The 16,526-nt window shown below is 41.9% G+C and overlaps 1 protein-coding gene across 12 annotated transcripts in view; it reads right to left on the reverse strand.

Moving 5' to 3' along the window:
• MROH8 (maestro heat like repeat family member 8) overlaps positions 1-16,526 on the reverse strand; it is a 51,870-nt gene that overhangs the window by 29,595 nt on the left and 5,749 nt on the right. For 11 of the 12 annotated variants that reach the window (XR_006514024.2, XR_011494633.1, XR_011494632.1 and 8 more), the window contains exons 2-8: positions 14,504-14,625; positions 13,719-13,864; positions 11,132-11,254; positions 4,616-4,695; positions 3,729-3,873; positions 2,199-2,294; positions 902-1,006 (exon numbers count right to left, since the gene is read on the reverse strand). Coding sequence is in view for 6 of the 12 variants with exons in the window: in XM_044748363.2 (XP_044604298.1) it covers positions 902-1,006; positions 2,199-2,294; positions 3,729-3,873; positions 4,616-4,695; positions 11,132-11,254; positions 13,719-13,864; positions 14,504-14,625 (817 nt within the window). In the remaining 6 variants the exon portion in view is untranslated. The remainder of the gene's footprint in view (positions 1-901; positions 1,007-2,198; positions 2,295-3,728; positions 3,874-4,615; positions 4,696-11,131; positions 11,255-13,718; positions 13,865-14,503; positions 14,626-16,526) is intronic. The other variant, XM_070485897.1, reaches the window with a different exon arrangement.

The following is a 16,526-nucleotide window of genomic DNA, read 5'->3' on the forward strand; positions in this document are numbered from 1 at the left end:
TGTGGCTTGACGAGCAGTGCTAGGTCCGAACCCAGGATCTGAACCTGTGAACCCTGGGCCACCAAAGCAGAGTGCAGGAACTTAACCACTACGCCACTGGGCCAGCCTCTGGATATATTTTCATCATGAGAAATAAGAAAGTTAGTGGATGCTGTCCCTTTAAGCATGACTGTTAGAATATTTTTACCAAGGACAAATTCTCTAAGGAAAATTTTGGCATAGGTCCTAGCATTCCTAACCCCCAACTTCTCTTCCAACTCCCAGGCCTTATTATGCAGACCAGAGAAATGATGGATGGAGAACAGGAGGCGCTCCAGTGCCTACAAGATCTACTTGGGAAAGAGGAAAGACAGATTCACAGATGAAAAAAAAGAATAGACCTGGAAGGAGGATCTTAGTTTTGGGGAATTCTTTTTAGGAGTTATGGGATAGGATTCAGAACAACTGAGAACTGAGAGAGTGAAACAGAGAAATGAGAGGATTTAAAAAGGGGTACCATCGAACTGTTCTCTCTGAGATGCTGGGAGATATTTAAATTCACTTAACATTTGCCTGCTGAACTTTGTTCCTTCAAATACAACACTGCACAGAGACTCGGCCACTGTGAGCCCTCAGATACTTTCAGGTTACATTTATTTACTCATTCACTCAAAAACATTTACTGTATTGTTGTGTTCCAGCTCTGGTGCTAAGCAGTGGGGGTGCAAGCTCAACACACGCAGTTCCTGGCCTCAAGCTGCTCCAATTTCAGGAGAGGGCAGACAGGTGGAAAATGCTAAGTGCTACCATATTACATGAGCACCAAGGAGTCACCAGCTTGGGGAGTCAGAAACAGGAGGAGAAACAGGCAGTAATAAGATGGCTTTGGATCCTTCTTCCTCTGCAGCTGAAGGCTGCTTACCTTCAAGCTGAGGTGTCTGGACAAGCACTTCAGAACTTGAGCCATGCTGGCTGCGGCCCGTTCTCGCTCAGGGTCTTTGGCTGACTGTAACCAGGGGTCCATGTGCTGCGAAAAATAAAGGGAGCCTAAATGGGTTATCAGGAAGATTTGGGATAACATCTTTCTTCTGTTTGGAAGAAAATATGGAGAGAGAAGTGCCACATGTCACTACTGTGTCTCAAAATACTTCCCTAAAGGATACACGCCAGTTTGGGTTGGAACTGAAGGTGAGGGGATGACAAACAAGGCACCAAGACCCAGAGGGCCAGCGGTCTGGCTTCTACAGGGGCTTATTTTCTAGTTTTGTTTTCCCTTCATTCCACTTCCTTCAATTATTTATACTATTCTTCTGTATATTTTTAGCCTTCTGAAACCTGAAAGAAAGAAAATTAATCATGTGCTACTAAAGAACTGTGAGGATGGAGAAATTGCATCTGCCTGCAACAGTCAGGGAAGGAGTCATGGAGAGCATAATATCCAGGAGTAGGAGCTGCATAAAGAAGGTGGCCTTCCAGGTGGAAGAAACGGCTGGAATTAAGCTGCCAAGGCAGGAAAGTATAAGGCACAACTGGATAGGAGAGAGAAACCCAACCTGCCTGGGGTGTTGATGTACAAGAAGAAGAGGAATGAGAAATAGCATTAAGGTCGGTTGTGGCAAAGATAAATGTCCATCTGTACTTACACTCAAATGATTAAGAACAGTTTAAGGGGTTCTTCCTTTCTGGGATATCTTCATCTTAAAAGCGGTAAGAGAGCAACCTGCTTGAACTGCAGTAAATGCACTCGATGAATAAATCCCTAATGATGGAATGGCATGCACTAGAACCCGTACAGGTGGTGGCAAGTGGTCACTAATGACTTTGAATCTTGCCTGGTAGGCAGATGCCTATTTACTCATTCATGAACCTGACTCTGTTCTCTGGTCACTGAAACCCTTCTATGGTAGTAACTGATAATAACTTAAGGAAAAATTATAGCAACCATTTAAACCCTTTATTGAAGGCCATTTATTCAATACTCATAGTAATTATTATCTCAGTTTAAAGGTGAAGAAAAAAGACTGAGAGATTAAAGTCCTTGCCGAATTTATAACCAATGAATTGCAATGAGTCAGAATTTGAACCCAAGTCTGACTCAAAACTGATAGCTGATCCTCTTAACTATTAAGCTATCTCTTAAAACTTAATCCACATTTTCTTCTTCCATTTTCACCAGTTAATAGGAATAGTTTCCCATTCTCTCCTGATCTTCCGTTTACCTTAAAAATGGTATCAAGATTTTCCAAATGTGGGTCTTTAACCACCAAACTCTGGAGCATCTCAGAGAATGCCTGAAACGTCTGCCTGTAGAGACACTGAAAGAGCACAGGATCAGTGATGCTCCCCTATACGAAGTTCCCCAAGCACGGTACACTTTTAAGGCTTTCCTCGTTATCTGGAGACCTTCCTTAAATGTGCAGAACCAGCGTAAAAGTATTTGTAGGCTGTTTGTGACCTGAGGTGAAACAATATATATTCATATTAAATGGACTCCTCAGCATCATGGGGAACAGTTAACTGATTCTAACTACATTTGGGGAATTATTTAGGGTCATTAAGATACAAGTTTGACATGTGGCTCTTTCTGACATCTTGAAACAAAGGGGAGCAAAGTTCCCTTTGGCAATTGCTTTACCAACTGGTTTACTAGCTGCAGAAGAAAATCAAAGCCTTTGCATTCCTCTTCTCTCTGCCAGAAAGCTGCTTCTCCAGAGACAGACACACCCTCTCTCTTCAACTGTTACCTTATCAGGAAGGCTTCCCTGACCACCCTATGTAGAAAAGGCCCTGAGCCTCCCAATCACGGAACATTTTATCCTCCCCTTTCCTTTTTATTTTCTCATAGCTCTTATCACCACCTGATATTCTGTGTATCAGCAGTTTGCGTCTCTGCACCAGGACACAGGCTCCCCAGATGAGTGCTTACTGCTGTATTTCTGTCACCTATCATGATGCTTAGCACATGCTAATTCTAAATATCTGCTAAGGATATGAATACTCTGTCCGGGAGGAAGAAATTCCCCCCTTTACCTCTCTTGATTTCTTATGGCTAGACTAATAAAAGTGACACAAGATCGCATTAACAGGGGAAAAAACCAATTTAATATGCATGTATGGGAAATCATCATAAAAATGACACTCAGAAAGTGAACAAAGCAGGCAGTTTATATATCTTTTTTACACAAAGAAACAATAAATTTGTGAGGAACTGAGAGGACAAAGAAACTTAGGTTTGGTGTATGTAATTAGTGAGGAATTTAAACAGAGTTTAGACTTGAGGTAGGAAATTAGTAAAAGTAACAAGGTTTATTTATGCAGTCTTCTCAGCCCTGAATTCTCTGGCTCTGGTGATGAGGATGTCTCTATCTCCTGGTACGGGAAGAGTACTCTTCACATGGGGGATTTATTTCCTGCTTTCAGGGGGAGCAGAGAGAGGAGGATCAAAACTTTAAGTCAAAACAAGTAACTTTAATTCGAAGTAATCAATATGCCATTGTGGGATATTTTGGGGTGGCCTGCCCTTGGCCCCAGCAACTCTCACCTTATTTTAAAGTCAAAAGCAAGGAAGAAGGAATGACATGGAAAAGAAAGAAGATAAAATAAAGAGGAAAAAAAGCTATTTAACTATTTTATTCACGAGACTTGGCTTAAATGGTTTTTGGCTAGTTCCAAAAAATCAAATGCACTCTCAAAAGGCCAAGATCAGCTGACCCTGTGGCTGGCAAGTTACAAAGCAAAGCAAGAGTTACCTCTGAGTTGTAGGGCCCACTGGGTGTGATTTCCTGCAGCTGGGTCAGACTCGTTACAGATGGCAGAGTGATTATACTTTTCGTGATAAGACTGAACAACTCAGCTCGATCTTCAGAGCCAAACAGCAAATGGACATTTTGGTAACTAAGAAAAGACAGTTTGGGAAGAGTCTGATTTGACGTTGATAAGCAGGGATCAAGGTAACTGAAAAGGAAAGGGTAGACTGACTGGTGCATCACTCTGAGGGAAAGATAAATGGCATACTTGTCAGTCTGTGTAGATAAAGCTCACAAAAGCTTAGAGGAAGAGTTTCAGGTTCAGAGCCCCCATCCTTCTTCCCTTTCCCTCCTCACCTCCACAGAGCTCACTGGAGTGACACCCTTCCAGGCTTTCCTCTAGTCCAACCAGGGAGGGAAGCCTGCTACAGTCTAATGTAGTACACCATGATTTTCCAAAGTGTGTTCTGCTGCATGTTGGTTAGTTCGGGGAATGGTGGGTTAGACCAAGTTAAAAAACCTTTTTAACTACAGGACTTCTTGGGACCTTTAACCAGTTAATGTGCAGTACAAATCTCCAAGAGAGGTAAATAGCAGGCAGCCCTTCCAAATTTCTTGGACCATGGAACTCTAATGTCATGAAGCGTATATGGAAGTAACTTTGCACTGAATGTACTTTGACAAAACTGAACTCTAAAGGGGTTCCATTAAGGTCTTTCAGATATAGATGGCAGCATCCATGAAATCAAAGTTCTTACAGAAAAACATGGATTTGGCTTCCCCTTCCCTATATAAATAGTTTTCAGAAGTTAAAAATATGTAATATGCTGGCTCTGGTATTGGCCCAGAATGAGGAACCAGGACACATGTGTGGGGCATGTTGGCATCACCTGAGGTCAGCGATGGTGATAAAGACCTCCTGGCGCACAGGACTGAAGACAGAATGCAGGGGCTCCTCCACCACCAGCCTCTGCAATGAGAGCGAAAGAACTTCAGAGAGTCAAGAATTTGCCAAGTCACGAGGCCAGATGATCAGAGATGTGGATGGCTTGCAGGAACAGCAGCGAGTCCTGCAGCAGGCCCTGCTCCTCGGCTCCACAAGACTGGCCACAGGACAGTGGCTGGGCTAGGAGTTTATTCTCCAGAGCCAGAGCCTGAGGCCTGGCTCTGCCTCTTCACAGCTGTTTGAGCTGACACAAGTTATTTAACCTCCTGTGCCTCAGTTTCCTCACCTGTAACAGGAGATAAGGGTACTACTTTCCTTCCTTGAGTGGTTGTGAATACTGAATGAGCTCATTCATAATACCTAATAGCCCTCAATAACTGTTAGATAGTGTCTGTTGTTCATTATTTTCATTACTAACGATTATTTCTGGTTTAGGCATCTGAATTCCTCTTTCTACTAAACCAGCCATCTCTACTATAGTGCCTAATATTATTATGTTACCTGTCATAGAAAAGGACTAACTTACCAAATTCCAAATTGGCAGAGGGAAAGCTGCCTTGCTCTGCTGGAAAAATCTGCAGAGTGATAGAAGAAAACAGGCTTTGGAGCTAGATAGCACCTTGGTTTGAGCACTGGCTCTGCCACTCGCTCACTGCGTGACCCTGAACGCATTATGTAACTTCCCTGTGCCTGAGTTTCCTTATCTGTATGGAGGAAATGAGATATACCTCAGGGAGTTGATGAGCAAATGTAAGTGGTTGTAGTAGAAGCCATACTGAGTTGTCTACCCAGCCTCTCTGGAAACTGCCCCTGGCCCATAGGAACGGGCACCTCACAGCCACGTTTCCGCTAAGTCCTTCTGTTCCACTAACCACAGCTCATCCATCCAGTAGTTAGCACCAAGGTCAATTAGATTCTCTCTCTTAGGTATCTGGAACTGAGACAAAGGGCTTCAATCTCAGTCTGGCAGATCTACTAAAAGGAAAAATTTTTAAATTTGGGAGCACCGGGCCCTAATGACAAAGTAACAGAGAGAGCCAATTTTGGGAAGAGAGAGGGAAAAATGGAAATACCTACAAAGCAGCAACAGTAAGAGATGGAGAGGAAGTTATCTCCAAGTCCGTGAATGGTTCTTTTCTGGTTTCGTTCCCTTCCTAGAGCAGGCTGCTCTTCTTGTCATAGAATTCTGGGGAACACTCAGTTATCCTAAGAACAAATCTCCCCTTTTGATTTCAGCTGCCTATACTCTATTTCTCTTACTTGCCACCAAAAAGATCTCATGAGGAACTTAGGATAGCGCCCAGGAGGCAGTGCTCAGTAAATACTCCCGGGTTCTCTTTCTTGCCCCTTTCTGAGTTTTCTCTTTCTCTTCTCACTTTCCAGCTCTGGTCAGATCTTGCTGGTGACCTGCTGCTCTCTTTCCTTATTTCCTCAGGGTCTGGGGGAGGGTGTGTTCCATGCTCTCTCCTCACTTCTGGTGGCTGCTGGCAATCCTTAGAGTTCCTTGGCTTTTAGATACATCATTCCAATTTCTGCCTCATTTTCACATGGCCTTTCCCCTGTGTGTTTCTGTGTTTCAAATCTCCCACTCTTTTCTCTTATAAGGACACCAGTCATTGGTGTCCACCATAAATTCAGGATGATCTCATCCTGAGATGCTTAAAAATGTTTTCAAAGACGCTATTTCCAAATAAGGTCACATTTATAGGTACCCAGGATTAGGACTGGGAAATATCTTTTTGGGAGCTCACTTGTTTTTATGGTTTTATAGTCTGGAAGGGATAAAGCACAAGACTCTGCGTCAGCCTCCCAGGGCTCTACTTGCCTAAATCTAGTTCTCTCAAGGGCATCACCACTAAGATCACAGCTAGGACCCAGCAATTTGGTGTTAAAAAATGAGTTCATTATCTTCCTTTCCAAAGGACACACCTTCCCAGCCTTCAATTGTTGTCAACGGTGCACTTTCCCAGGGCTCGTAAAAAGGATGATTTATGACTTTTTTCTCCTTTATTCACTTTCCACATCCAATCAATCACAGCGACAGCGGCTCCTTGCTCTGCAGCTTGATTCCCCATTCTCGCAGCCATACACCTCATGTGTGGATGAAGGCAGTGCCTCTTAGCTAAACCACCAGGCCTGCAATCCCTTCTGATTTCAATCTACTTGACCACTTCTGCCAGAATAAACTTTTGTTTTCTTTTTTGAATTAGTTAAGTATGAAAGGCTTATTATTTGTTCACAACCATGCTAACCTCTACGGCAAATTCAGAAGAGGGAGGCTATTTTTTGTTTGTAAAGTATTGTGTAGTAGGAACCTTATGGGGTGACTACCCAGATCACAGCAATGGGAACTTCTCTGGGAACTGCCTCCGATACGCAGGGAAGGATGCCCAGAAGTCATGTCATTACTACATGATGCTGCCCCTAGACATACTGATTGATGTGAGAGTGGAGAACAGACCCAGACTGGGCCAATCAGATTCTGTCTCCTGGAATTTGGAATTTTAGTGTGACAGACATAGACTGGGAGCTGCTAGAGATTGGAGTCACAGTGATGGCAGAGCAGCCCCTGCCTGTGAGACCCCTGGAGCTGTCCTGGAACATGCTCTTCTGGAGGCTTGATTGTTAAACCTCTTCCTTAGCATTCTTTTTAGCAAACCTTATCCCAGCATCCTTTGTGTTTGTTTGTTTTTAATCTAAGTGAGCCAGAGTTGATTTTTGTTGCTTGCCCCAAGAACAATCTTAACAAAATGAGACATTTTGTCTAAAGGTCTTAATGAAAGGCAGACAGGTGATATTACTATCACCATTTTCCAGGTGGAGCTAGAGGTACAGAGAAGCTAAGTGATTTGTCTAAGATCAAAGGTTGAGCTTGACAGAAGTGGAACCAGAAATTGTGTCTTCTGATTCCTAAAATAGCTTCCTTTCCTCTCCACCTTTCTGCTTCAGGGAGCTCAAATTCTCACTAGGACAACTGGACAGAGTCCTTGCATATTACTTCAGTCCCCTGGGAACCACTTCTCCTCTGAACTCCTTCAGCATCTACTATCCATGCTACTGAGGGGTCTTTCTGAAACATCCTTCTCACCCATTTCCTGCCTTGCTGCTCAAGTGATACAGCGCCCCCTGAATGCGGAGTGTACCCCTCAACTACTTACCAAACAGCAACATACTAGCAGGGTTTCGTGGAGGACCCCAGACGCAGAATTAAGTCTCAAGTGGGCAGAGGAGAATTAAGAGGCACTAAGGACAAATCTGGCTACGTTAAATTCTGTTACAACAGGTCTTGGCGCCCAGGGGTGCTGTCGGGCGCTGACAGCATCTAAAGACCAGCTCCCTGGCCACTCTGCTACACTGCAGGATGTAGAGCCCGGGCCTTGGCAGAGCCAGGTGGTAGTTTACCATTCAAAGCCCCTACCCAGGGGTCCCTTCTCTCTTCTGTCAACCTTACCCATCACACCTTTCAGGGCTTAGATCAGGGGACTGTCTGGATTAATTTCTCACCCCAAGCTTGTCATTACTTTACTCTATATTCCAGTTACCATTGCATTTTTTTCTTTTCTATTAAAGTTCTCAGCAGATTTTTTTTACAGCCTTTTTGATTTTGAGGTAACAATCGCACCAAAAAACTACATATTTAAAGTATATAGTTTGATGATTTTTGACATACGTATACATCCACGAACCCATCACCACAATAATGAACATATGGATTACTCCCAAGAGTTTTTTTGTGCTGCTTTGTTATTTCTCCCTCCTGCCTTTCCCCACTCCAGTATCTTCAGGAAATCATTGATCTGATGTCACTGTAAATAAGTCTGCGTTTTCTAGAACTGTATATAAATGAAATCACAGAGCATATTCCCATTTTTGTCTGGCTTCTTTCACTCTGCATAGTTTCTCTGAGATTGACCCAAGTTGTAGCGTGCAGCGACAGTCCCTCTCTTTCTATTGCTGGGTAGCATTCCATTGTGTGGATGCACTACCATTTGTTTATCCATTCGTCTGGTGATGGACATTTGGGTTGTTTCTAGCATTTAGCTGTTACAACTAGAGCTGCTATGCACATTTACATACACGTCTTTATGTGGACATATGCTTCATTTTACCTAGGAGTGGAATTGCTGGGTCATATGTTAAGTGTATGTTTAACCTTTTAAGAGACTGAGAAACTGTTTTCCAAAGTGGTCGTGCCATTTTACATTCCCACCAGCAGTGTGTGAGAGTTTTAGTTGAGCCATATTCTTACCAACATTTGGTATTACCTTTCTTTTTTATTTTAGCCATTCCAGTAGGTGTACAGTTGAATCTCATTGCGGTTTTAATCTCCTTTCCCTAATCCTAACAATGGAGCATCTCTTCATGTGCTTATTTATAAATCTTCTTTGGTGAAGTGTCATAACGGATTTTTCCCCCTTCCTTCCCATATTCTGTTCTTAGCTTTCTTGGCTCTTTTTATTTGGATACTGAACAGCCATGCATTGGCATGGGTCATGAGAAGACTGGTAAAGGCCTTAGGATTCTTCTTTCTTTGTAATGACCCTGGCTTCCTCCTCCTTGTGGGTTCCTCAGCAGACGTGCCTCTCCTCTTGGGCACCTCTCCTCTGGGTTGTGGGGAGCTGCACTCTTTTACCCCCTGCACATGGGCTTACAAGGACTTTGTGGACTTGCACGATGATGCAATGATCCATGCAATTCCTTCATGGACACCAACCACTCTTACCTCTTCTAGGCTGAACCCCTTGCCAGCCCAAACTTCAGCTGATACCTAACAGTGGGTATTTTATGGCTAGCCGGGCAGATTTAGATGCAGAGCATAGGGAAATTCAGTGTTCTTTTGCTGTTTGAGACTTACATTTTATATTTTCTGAGCTGGCTAGCTGAATCATGTAGCAACCCACTGCTGCCAGTTCTTGTGGAAGTGGGACTTTAGAATCATGCCATTTTGGCTGGGTCCTGTGGCTGCCTATAACCCTCCTTCCACGGGTATAGCCAAGTAGAAAGCTGCATTCATTCTTAAATCTGCATATATCATTCTGTTCCATTGATGTATTATTTGGAATAGTTCTCAACCCATTTAAGATGTGATCACTTCCCAATGGACTACAAACTCCTGAAGGGCAAGGATTAACACTTCCTGGAAATTTGTATCCTTTATCAAAGCGCTATAGTGTTCTAGATTCAGAGGATCCTTGATAACTGTCTTTTGCTTAACAAACCTGCTAGCTTGTTAGCCTTCAATTCTGAAAACTAATCATCATTCTAACTAGTCTTACAGATCTGTGGATTGAAAAAGAACCGTCATTTTCCTGGAGTGTATAAGAAATCTCAGATTCAGAATTTCAGAGCTTTAGAGAAACTGAAGGGGACATTTCACAGATGAGAAAACTAAAGCATCAAAAAGTTTTTGCTTAAGGCCAGCCCAGTAGCATAGTGGTTAAGTTTGCGTGCATTGCTTTGGCAGCCGGGGGTTTGTGGGTTCAGGTCCCTGGTGTGGATCTATACACTGCTCATCAAGTCATGCTGTGGTGGCATCCCACATACAAAATAGAGGAAGACTGGCACAGACGTTAGCTCAGGGACATTCTTCCTCAAGCAAAAAGAGGAAGATTGGTAACAGATGATATCTCAGGGCCAATCTTCCTCACCAAAAAAAAAAAAAGTTTCTGCTTGAGTACATCACCTCTGTTGTAAAGCCCTTCTGGATTGTTTGACATGCAATTGACCACTCACTCTCTTCTCTGTGCCTTCACTATACCTATTTAGACTCTTGTCACAGTTTCTGTGACACTTGATTGTACTTTGCTTGGCTGAAGGAACAGGGATTATGTCTTCTTTGTCTTTGTAGTGTCCCAGGACACCACACAGAACTGTCAGGTACTTAATAAGGCAATGAGTGAACGAGTTAGCGGCAGAGTATGGCTGGAGTTAAGTACAAACAGGACAAAATACAATACTAAAAGGAATATGATCATGCTACTCCAATGCAAAATATGTGTTAGGTACCATGCTACATGGACATTTATTTCTTATTTAATGTTCTTTAAAGCTCTGTGAAGTAGATACAGCTATTCTTATTTTATAGATAAGGAAACTGAGGCAATGAGAAGTTAAGTAGTTTCCCAAAGTCACACAGCTAGAAAAACGCAGAGCTGGCAATCGAACCTAGGCACCTGATTACAGAGTCTGCCTCAAAACTACTGCTTGATTAATGGGATGCAGCATTGTCCTTACTGAGGAATTTAAATGTTGTTCCTCTCCTTTCTACTCCTCTTTCAACTGGTTTTCAAGGTTGATTATACTGCAGAGTACCCCTGAGTATTTCTCCCTTATGCAGAGATACCAATATGAGAAGAGGCTACAGGAATTGATAATACAGGTGAAGCCACTAAAAAATTGGTTTGCCAAGGCACTGAATTTGCACAGTCCCAGTAATTTGTGATTAGGTCACAATACTTACATGTAGGATATGCACAATGTCTGTTATGTGGCTGCGAATGAAAGATTCTGTGGTTTCATCATAAGGTAAAGTTTGGCTGAGAGAAGACAAAGACCTTAGGAATGTCAGCTTCTCAGGTTCACTCTGAATTTGTGGAAACAATGACAAAAACACAATTATACATTATAATCTCATTTGATAATTATAGATGGGTTTTGAAAAGTTATCAGGAATGTTTTAAACATCTGATATCTCATTCAATCCAATGTCAGTCTTCTATTATAACAAAGGAATAAATTACAGAGGAATGAAATTCCTTGTCCACTCGCGCTGCCTGGGTTTGGGACCTCATTCTCCCTCTCAGCTAGACTGCTAAGTGCTCCATAATGGCTCTCCCCACTTTTAATCTTTGCTGCAGCACCCCCCGGCCCCCACGTATACTGCTGTCTGATTAAGCTTCCTAAAGGTGACCTCTGATGTTGTTACTTCTAGCTCTCCTGATGTCATTAAAGATTCATTATTCTGAGTCTTTAAAGTTTCCTATTAAAATGCAAGTTCTGATTTGAAGAATAAAACCTCTTTTGTATTTCTTTCTCTGATTAAAAAAGTAAGAAAGTTTTATATCATAGAAACTTTGAAAAAATATGTATAAGAAGAAAATAAAAAACACCAATAATTCCACAGATTTGAGAAAATTTCTTCCAGTATTTTCCCCCTGCATATAGATGCTGTAAACCGGTACAAGCTGTCTGCACAGCAAGCAGCAATATATAGCAAGAAGCTGACTTCATGGCCTGATCCTCTCAGCTGAATGAGCACAACAATCCAGCACTTAGGTTTCCTTGCCCCACTTTGCCCCGCTCCAACTATTCCCCCAGCTATCACCAGATTCATCTTCATAAAAAACAAATTCCATCAGGTAACTCTCCATCAAAAATCTTTCAAAAGCACCCATGGAGGTCAAGGCGCTTCCTAGTGTGACCCCCGCTAACCTTTTCAAATTCATCTCTTGCCTTGCCCCTGCAGCATTCTAAGCTTTAGCCAAAGTAACTTTTATGCTGCCCTTTCTTGCTTCTGGGCCTTTGCATCATCTGAGTTCTCTACACTTTTTGTTCACTGACTAAAATCTATATATCCTTTAAGACTTGGATCACAGGGGCCAGCCTGGTGTCACAGTGGTTAAGTGTGCATGTTCTGCTTCAGCGGCCCAGGGTTTGCCGGTTCAGATCCCGGGTACGGACATGGCACTGCTCATCAAGCCATGCTGTGGTAGGTGTCCCACGTATAAAGCAGAGGAAGATGGGCACGGATGTTAGCTCAGGGCCAGTCTTCCTCAGCAAAAAGAGGAGGATTGGCAGCAGATGTTAGCTCAGGGCTAATCTTCCCCCAAAAATAAAAAAAATAAAAAAAAAAAACAGCTCATGATGAGCAGCTTAAAAAAAAAAAAAAAAAGACTTGGATCACACCTTTTCTCCTGAAGCATGTCAGGTACCCTTTCTAACTGTACCCATAAACCACATGGTATATTGCTGTCATCGCATTTGTCATAAATTACCTTCTTATTCATCTATTTCCCTGACGGGCTGTGGATTCAGGTCAAAGCAGGGAACAGACTTTTTTTGTCAATTCACTGCAGCAATCCAAGCCCTTTATTAATTACAAAGAAATCCTTTATAAAGGATGCCTGCTGCCAAGAAGAATAAAGAACAGTCAAGTCAGAGGTGAAGACCAACATTCCGGCTTTAAGTTTTCTTAAAAAACTTTTTATTGGCATAATCCATAGAGAAAATGTAAAGCTTGGTGAATTTTCACAAACCAAAACATCCATATATATATATCCAAAGAAAATGGAATCTGGACCTCAACGATACATCCGCACCCTCCTGCTCGCTGCAGCTTTCCGCACAATGGCCAAGACACGGAGACAGCCTCAGTGTCTGTTACAGATGGCAGTCACCCACGACACTATGATTTAACATCCTAGGCTTCTTTGAGTTCAGCAAACATGCTCTGCTCCATTCTGCCACAAGCTTGTTAAACCTACCACTTCCTATTTCTGGAAGACTTCCACCAATTCTAACTTCTCCTAGTTTCTCCTACTCTTTCCTCAGATCTGAGCTCAAGGGTTACTTCCTCAGAAACGCCTTCCCTAACCCCAGTTAAGACAAATTCCTCTGTTATATGCTCTCATGGAATGAATGAATAAATGAATGTTTCACCTAAACGACGGAATACTGTATTAAGCAGAATAATATAGATTTATAGTTGACCTAGAAAAAAATTTTTTCCCACCATCTCTGATGTCTATTTTTCTACAATTACATGCATCTATATACTGAGAAAAAGTCTGAAAATATATACACCAAAATGTTAGTAGTTATCTCAGGAAAGTGGGATTAGGGAAGGTTAACATTTAATTTTTATAAGTATAAATATAATTTAAAAATGTATATATTTATTATAAGTATAAAAATAAAGATGAGAGTATAAATAAATTTTGTGGCCCTTGATATAAATTATTTATATAATAAGGAAATAATAAACGTTTAAAATATTTGTTCAAATGGAGGAGTAAGTTGGATAACTCGTAAAGACTGCTTGTGCATACCTTCAGCTCACCATTAAAAAACTCCTGGATAGACGGGATCAGCCTCTCAACGATGGCCTCGCCAAGAGTGTCCCGGTGGGTCAGGGGTCTGAAGCCATCTGTGAGGGATTCCTGAGGGATTCCAGGGATGTCAAAGATGTCCGAGTCTAACACCGAAAGAAAGACATCGGATGATACCTCTGTGCTACGTAAAGCTCTATGGTTTAGTGGGGAGAACCACAGGACATTAGGATGGACAGGTCTTCTTCTCACCTTTACTATTTGCTCTGTGACCTTGACCAAGTCCCTTCCCCTCTCTGAGTCTCAGTTTCTCAACTACAAATTCAGTGTTCTCTAAGGGCCTTCTAAACTACAAAACCTTTACGACTGAGCTACAGCAGAGGAGTTAAGAGCACGGGCTTTACATCTCAGTTGGAGACTAGTTTGAATCCCTGCTCTATCACTTATTAGCTGTATCCCCTTTATCAAGTCAGTTTGCCTCTTGGAACCTTGGTTTCCTCACCTGTAAAATAGGGTTATTGTGACGATTAAGTGAGGCAATACATAGAAAAGATTTATCCTAGTATGGGGCCCTTAGTAAGCACTTAAACGGTAGATATTATTATTCAAATTTTAAAGTCTATGACTCTGTGGTGACAAGAGCTTAAAATACACTAGAAGCCCCTTGCTGATCTCTTCCTTGTCAAAGTCTAGTCAGGGTCTGGTTACCTCGCAACTTCACTTGACAAGAGATTCGCTTTTCCCCGCCCCCTCCCCCCACTTTTTTAATCCCTTCCCCTTTTCACCTGTAACTTCAAGGCTACTTGGGTCTTTTTTAATATCCTCTAAGTTGCTCAGCTGCAAATCCACACTTCCTGAATCATTGTCAGAAGCATAAGGGATCACTACTTCTCCTCGACCACAGATCCTAGGAATGAAGAGAAGATCAGAAACATTACAGTTGCTCAGGGCTGCTGCTGTCTCATTGTTCAAGTGACAGCTTAAATGTCACCTTCTCAGAGAGGCATTTATTGACCACCAGTCTAGGTTAAGTAGTCTCTCCCCACCCCAGTCTCATAGTTATTTTCTTACCTTTTTCATAATATTTAACCATTACCTACAATTATCAAGTTCACTTGTGTTTGTTTATTGGCTGTTTCCCATCAGACTATAAGCTCCACGAGGGGAGAAACCTTGTCTACATCCTCAGAGTTGTATCCCCAGCACCTAGCACACTGTCAGCCGCACGGGGAGTGAATGGACAGGTGAGCAATACTATGCCCCTGTTAAAAAGAGACTGAGGTAGAGCATCCTCCCTGCCTCACTCCATCTCCCTTACCCTTTCCTACTTTGTCTTTTTTCTATAGCACACAATACCTTCTAATATATCATTCACTTCTTTCTTTCTTATTTTATTGAGGTTAAAATAGTTTATGACATTGTGAAATTTCAGTTGTACATTATCATTTGTCAGTCACCATATAAATGTGCCCCTTTACCCTTTATGCCCACCCACCAACCCCCTTCCCCTCTGGTAATCACTAATCTGTTCTCTTTGTCTGTGTGTTAGTTTATCTTCCACACGCGAATGAAATCATATGCTGTTTGTCTTTCTCTGTCTGGCTTATTTTGCTTAACATAGTACCCTCAAGATCTAACCATGTTGTTGCAAATGGGATGATTTTGTTTTTTTTTTATGGCTGAGTAGTATTCCATTGTATATATATCCCACATCTTCTTTATCAATTCATCAGTCGATGGGCACTTGGTTGCTTCTATGTCTTGGCTACTGTGAATAATGCTGCAATGAACATAGGGGTGCACAAGCCTCTTTGAATTGTTCATTTCAAGTTTTTTGCATAAATACCCAGTAGTGAGATAGCTGGGTTGTGTGATATTTCTAGTTTTAATTTTTTGAGAAATCTCCATCCTGTTTTGCATAGTGACTGCATGAATTTGCATTCTCACCAGCAGTGTATGAGGGTTCCCTTTTCTCCACAGCCTCTCCAACATTTGTTATTTTTTGTCTTGGTAATTATAGCCATTCTGGCAGATGTAAGGTGACACCTCAGTGTAGCTTTGATTTGCATTTCCTTGATGATTAGTGATGTTGAACATCTTTTCATGCACCTGTTGGCCATCTGTATATCTTTTTGGGAAGAATGTCTTTTCTTATCCTCTGCCCATTTTTTTGATTGGGTTGTTTTTTTGTTGTTGAATGGTGTGAGTTCTTTACATATTATGCAGATTAACCCCTTATCGGATATCTGATTTGCAAATATTTTCTCCCAGTTGGTGGGTTGTCTTTTCGTTTTATTCCTGGTTTCTCTTGCTTTGCAGAAGCTCTTTAGTCTGATGAAATCCCACTTGTTTATTCTTTTGTTTCTCTTGCCTGGGTAGACATGGTATTTGAAAAGATCCTTCTAAGAGTGATGTCAAAGAGTGTAGTGCCTATATTTTCTTCTAGGAGTTTTATGGCTGCAGGTTCAAGTCTTTGATTCATTTTGAGTTAATTTTTGTGTATGGTGAAAGGGAATGGTCTTTCATTCTTTTGCATGTAGCTGTCCAGTTTTCCCAACACCATTTATTGAAGAGACTTTCCCTTCTCCATTGTATGTTCTTAGCTCCTCTGTCGAAGATTAGCTGTCCATAGATATATAGTTTTATTTCTGGGCTTTCACTTCTGTTCCATTGATCTGTGAGTCTGTTTTTGCGCCAGTACCATGCTGTTTTGATTACTATGGCTTTGTAGCATATTTTGAAGTCAGGGATTGTGATGCCTCCAGCTTTGCTCCTTTTTCTCAGGATTGCTTTAGCTATTTTGGGTCT

This window comes from Equus asinus, chromosome 15 (assembly GCF_041296235.1).
Source record: "Equus asinus isolate D_3611 breed Donkey chromosome 15, EquAss-T2T_v2, whole genome shotgun sequence".
Classification (NCBI taxonomy): Eukaryota; Metazoa; Chordata; class Mammalia; order Perissodactyla; family Equidae; genus Equus; species Equus asinus.